Genomic DNA, 6,000 nt, shown 5'->3' with positions numbered 1-6,000 from the left:
GACCTTATCGGACTAGCATAAAACTGATCTCTTTTTAGATCTGTAATTCATCAAGCTGCTAGGACTCAAGCACGAGTCAATGGCACCTAACCCCCCCTCCAAAAAAAAAAATGCTATCAACAGAATGCTTAAGCAAGGCTGAGTTTCTACCAGGCTTACCTTGGTCTGTACAGTTAAGTGTTACAAGTTTTAAAAATCTCTCGCTTATTGAAAATAATCACCTCTAAATAGCGATGAAGAAAGTAGAAATTTAAACAGCAATAATGTTAACGTTTACCAAAGCAGGAGGAAGGTCTTATAAATAAACACACCTACAATACAGACTTTAGAATTGGTTTATTTCTATTTAAAAACTACAATGTAAATCAAAATATTTCTGAGAATAACAAATATGAAAGGTTATCACTAAGACTTTAGGGACTAGGTTCTAATTACAGTAAGCAGAATGGGGGGGAGGTCAGATAAATTGTCTTGAACAACAAACAGTGAGAGCAAAGGCAAGTTTCCTCTGCGTCAGGGTTCAAAACCTTTGGTTTTATGAAGGAAGAGTCAAATATGGTGCATTTAAGCACAATAACAGACCTTGACATGCACCTTATTAACTGCCCCTTGAATTCAGCAGAATGATTAAGATCGAGGAGGAACATCATGATACACTTTTCACAGTTCCAGAGATTTTTTTAAATATAATTTGTATTTTAAAAAGGTCAAATTTTGAAACTTACAAGCAGTCTGTTTTAAGGACTTTCAAGCCCAACCATTTTGTTGTCTGAGGCTCAACATTTACATTGTGCTTTGGAAAACAGACTTCGAAAATAATAGCAGGGTCTATGTGATCAAGCATACAGTGCTCCTTCTTAAGAGATTCAAGATAAGAGCAATTCTGGAGATTTTCCATTGGTTTATCATACCGGAATGTCTGCTCTCCTGGGGAAGTTGGCAGAACAGCAGCAGTAATTGGCAACACTCCCTCTGCACAGAGACCAATTTAAAGAACCAACATTCAGAAATCTAACCCGGATAGATAAGACTGCTCGGTGTAAATTTACATCCATGTGAGCAAAATTAAAATTGGTCGCTTCAAGTAAAGAACAGTTTCCCCAAGCACGATGAAGTTAATGTAAACGCACTGTCAAATGCCCGAGAGAGATCCCCGTCACATGGTTTCCTTTATTACTGTGTAAAACTCCACTAGCTAACATTGGCAGGGAATCTAATAAAAAGGTAAGCCGTGACTACTGGATTTTATACTCGTGTAAAAGTGTAGTATGATTAGTGGTAGTTTGAGTTTCTTCATAGTAAATTAAGCATGACAAGTGTTCTTTTAAGTACATCTATTGCACACCCTTAACCAGGCGACATACAAAGTGGAATGTTAAGAGTCATCTGATCTGGTCTGACCAATCATAGCACTCAGAGTTTCAAACCTGTTTTTTGAAAACGCAAGTATTCAGCTCTGTGGTATTTAATACCAAATCAAGTTCCTAAATGGCCAAACGCAGGTCTAAACTCTGTCCCTTGAGGGTTTTTTTAAGCAATAGGTGATGAGGGGAATAATTAGATTGTAGGAGGAATCCCATTCAACTTAGGATAGTTTTTCTGAGATGGGTACCACGCACCAAACACTTTACACAAGCCCGTACTTTTCTTTAAAGAAAAATAAAGAAATTAAAGGGATGCACCTTGGCTATTTTAAAACGCTACCAACAAAGAAGGCAAGAACAGAACATCAAAACCGCAATAAAAACAAACATGCAGTCTCTTCACCCCTGAAGGAACAAAATTTTCAGTTTTTAAACACATTTTCAGTTTCTTACCATTTGATTTAAAAAAAAAAAAAAAAAGGACTTTATTTAAACTGTCTGATAGATCTCAGTAGCTTATTTCCAAAAAAAGCATATTTCAGCGTGAAGAGAGGAACCATGCTGGGTTTGGTTCATCAGCACATGATCCACTTGCTCTAGAAGTCATGTGGGGCAGTACACGAGAGCACTGAGGAACTAAGCCCTTGGAAGGAAGGAGCAAATGTTCAACACAAACAAACCACTCATTCCTGCTTTGCTTCCATGAAGAGGTTTATTGAAGCTCCCCTACTCCCCCAACACACCCATGTCCATTTCTTTAGCTTAAAGTTCAGATGCACCATGACCCAAAGTGGTCCATTACAAAATCTTTTGGCATGGGTTACGATTGACTGTAGCTAGAGCTCTGGCTTCCGTTTGGACCCTGTTCTCCTTCACTGTTTGAGAAGAAAACATTAAACAGGTTAAATCAAGGTGATACATTGCTTCCTCCCCTTCTCCCTCTCTTCAAAACCACAGAACTGAAATTAGAAGAAAAATAAGAGCTTTGTGATGTAGAGGTGTCAAGAATAGGGGCTTATGAAAAAACCTGCAACAAGTTCATGTTCAATGCTGCAACTCATTTTATCCCTGCACAATCAATAAAACTGGCTCATGAAACCCAAAGTTTGCTTTACTTGCTTGTTACATCATGAACATATTCACAAGCATTGTGTGGGATAAGGTCTGAAAAGGGAGTGGCTGGGCTAGTCTGGAGTAACAAAATTGACAGAGGCAGATGGCATCTTATAGACTACAACTATAAATATTGGGGAGATAACTCTTATAAACCCTAAAAAATTGTTCACTTATGTAAATTAATAATTTCCTTGTGTCCTACCATCTTATAAGTAAAAAATTATTTTTAAACCAAACTCATTACTTCATCCTCTTAAAAAAAGTTATTTTAAAAAAATTATTAGTGCTGACAAAATGGCCGCCCAACTAACATCCTGTGCCCACATTCCTAAATGAGTACTGAGATACACCTTTTTTCAGTCATCGTCAATGAGTTTGAATCAGTCAAGTGATGGGACCACTTTAAATGTCAATAATACTCATGCTTCCCTCTAAGTTTGGAGATTTTAAAAAATTTTGATTCCAAGGACAGATGAAGTGTTTTATTTGCACCATAGGATGGATTGTAATTCAGCACATGCAATATATTGTATTAAATGCCCCTATGGTTTATATTATATTGGACATTCAAGATGTCGTATTAAAATTCGAAAAGGGGAGCATTTAAGCAATGGGACGTTACCCTTGAAGATCACTGGCTACAAACTAATCATGAGCTTTATGATTTACAATTCATGGTATTAGAACAACTTCATTTCAGTAAGGAAAACGATTTTACTACTGTAAAGACAGCAGTGATTTATTTGTGAATAAAATACTAATACTCTTGAAATTGAATAGTGAAATCTTATGGACAAACCTGTGAGATTGTGTGGGTCCATATTCTATCATGATTGAACACATTGAGGTAATAGCCAGTAAGAAAGTGTGATCATTTTTGTGTTTCTCATAGGTTGATGTGGGATTGTGACAGAGCTAGCGAGTGAATATTTTTCCAATTAAAGCAAATGCTTAACAAATGTATATTAATTTTATATACAGTCTATTCTCGTTATTCACGGTAGTATGGTTCTTGAAAATATTCACAAACTGCAAAATGGGGTTAGGTTCCTGCAGAGGACAGCACCCCCCACAGGAGACTTTCCCCAACAACAAGAATAGGCAGAGTTCCCCCTCCCTCTCCAGACTAACATGCCAACCCCCTGCCGGACCCAAAGAAAGGACCCCAAGCCTACCTCGTTTCCCTGGTAGTCCAGCGGCACACTGGGGCAGGATCAATTCCCACTTGCTCCTGCCATCCTCTTTCAGCCATGAAAATGAATGCTGAGATCTCAACAGCAGTCTCGCAATAAGTCAAAAATTGTTGAACAATTGGCCAATGGGACATTTGAAACAGACGGTTCATAGACAACGGCGCGAAAGACAAAGGCGTGCCCAGACAATTGAGCGCAGTGCGGAGGCGCGCGCCACTCAAAATTACTGTTTTTAGGGCTCCGACGGGGGGTTTTGTTGGGGAACCCCCCCCCCACTTTACTTAACAGACATCGCGCCGGCGTTATGGGGGGTTTGGGGGGTTGCAACCCTCCACATTTTACTGTAAACTTAACTTTTTCCCTAAAAACAGGGAAAAAGTTAAGTTTTCAGTAAAATTTGGGGGGTTAGAACCCCCCACACACCCCACAACGCCCCCACAACGCGGCGCGATGTCTATTAAGTAAAGTGGGGGGGTTCCCCCCCCCACACACCCCCGTCGGAGCCCTAAAAACAGTAATTATGAGCGGCGCGCGCCTCCGCACTGCGCTCAATTGTCTGGGCACGCCTTTGTCTTTCGCGCCGTTGTCTATGAACCGTCTGTTTCAAATGTCCCATTGGCCAATTGTTCAACAATTTTTGACTTATTGCGCCTCCGCGCTGCGCTCAATTGTCTGGGCGCGCTTTTGTCCCGGCGCGCTTTTGACTTGACACCGAAACAGACATTTCAACAATGTCACAAGATAAGTACTTAAAAATCTTATTAATTAATTAAGGAATTTACTCAATAGTGCGATGATTGAAAAGAGGTGGCTCAGAACGCCTTTGGGAATGTGGCCACAGACCATTTGTTGGGTGGCCATTTTCTGAGCACTAATGTTTTTATTTAAAAATTAAGAGAATAACGTGATGTTTTAATTAAATAATTTTTGGTTATAATTATTTATAAGATGGCAGAAGAAATTATTGGTTTACATATCTTATTGACCAACCAATTTACTGAGGACTGAGCCTTAGATGACCAGAGTCCACTTTGTCAGATGTGATGATTTTTGAATGCATGAACCGATTCTGTTTGGTACCCTGATCAAACATAAATCAAGTGAGGGATAAGGCCATTTCCAACCTGAAAGTCGCAATCACCTGACATCCATTTGGAAAGTGAACTGAAAAAGTTGCTTGGGCTTAATTTCACTGCAGGGTGGACAAGTTATCGTGTCAGTAACAATGCAATCACAGATGGCAATCTAAAGAAAATGGAGTCAAAGCTAGAGACTGGATAGTCCTGAAACTGGGACCAAGAGAACTTGCCATCCAAAAATCTTCAGTCAACCAGAAACCTCAAGTGTAAAACTTGAATACTAGACAGCACCATGTAAAAGGAGATTTATTTCTGCAATAGAAATGTATTGTATTAAAACTACAAGACCCATTGAATTTCAGTATGAATTTTCCAGGCATTCTACGATTTAGTGAGTCTTGTGTAGCCCTTTCAGGACCAAGGGACATATTTGTCCCATAACTTTAAAATCCTATAAATTTTGATTGGGATAGTCTACAGTTCTAAATTTGATATGTACGGATTCCATATGATACTGCCTTTATGTAAACAAACTGGTTCCGACATTCATTCATTAGTGTCGTTGCCAGATTGACGAGAAGATTCACTTGCCACACTGTCCATAAGCCAGAAGTGTGATTTTTTAAATAAAAATAATGATATTTCACAAAAAAAATCAATTTTTTGGCATCTGCAAGCCCTTTTTACCATAAAAATGTCGTCAAAACCACAAAAATTGGCCTACGATCCTTATGGTCCTGAAAGGGTTAAGGCATAGAGAGTCCAGAATGGGATAAAATTATTTTAAAAATTTTTTTAGGAGAAATTAAACTGGCATGTTAATTAAAGTTGCCTTCCAGTCTGAAAAATGATCCTTCCAGAATATGGTAGCAATACATTGCCATTGGCCTTACTGAATATACAGCAAGCAGAGAGCTCATTGGCCAGTGCATTTTAGTCCAATATAAGCACTCCATTCAAAGGAAACAGGAGCCATGTGGTATATATCAGACACCAATCAGAAACCAAAGCTCTAATTTTTATTCTGTGTTATCCTGTTACACCAATAAAACATTAGCCCAGCTTAAAAAACTGGAACATTCAAACAAGCTTTACTTTTAACATTTAGTACCTAAAACGCAAAACAGAAGGGGAAACACCACTGCAGACAGTATACATCCAACCATGTAAGTACCAGATGCTAAATAAAACAAAGGGATTTCATGGTCTAAACAATTTAACATCTAGTCAAATAATGAGGCCCCTTTG

General features: G+C 38.7%; 1 protein-coding gene across 5 annotated transcripts in view; it reads right to left on the bottom strand.

Moving 5' to 3' along the window:
* Window positions 1-317: 317 nt before the first annotated feature.
* Window positions 318-6,000, bottom strand: part of CCNC (cyclin C) — a 105,840-nt gene continuing 100,157 nt past the window's right edge. For 4 of the 5 annotated variants that reach the window (XM_033937910.1, XM_033937908.1, XM_033937906.1 and 1 more), the window contains one exon: window positions 318-2,239. In XM_033937910.1, coding sequence (XP_033793801.1) covers window positions 2,185-2,239 — 55 coding nt within the window. In that variant the 3' untranslated portion in view covers window positions 318-2,184. The remainder of the gene's footprint in view (window positions 2,240-6,000) is intronic. The other variant, XM_033937907.1, reaches the window with a different exon arrangement.

The sequence above is a fragment of the Geotrypetes seraphini genome, chromosome 3 (assembly GCF_902459505.1).
Source record: "Geotrypetes seraphini chromosome 3, aGeoSer1.1, whole genome shotgun sequence".
Classification (NCBI taxonomy): domain Eukaryota; kingdom Metazoa; phylum Chordata; class Amphibia; order Gymnophiona; family Dermophiidae; genus Geotrypetes; species Geotrypetes seraphini.
Note: the sequence above shows the minus strand (reverse complement) of the source record. Positions and strands in the feature narration are given on the sequence as shown.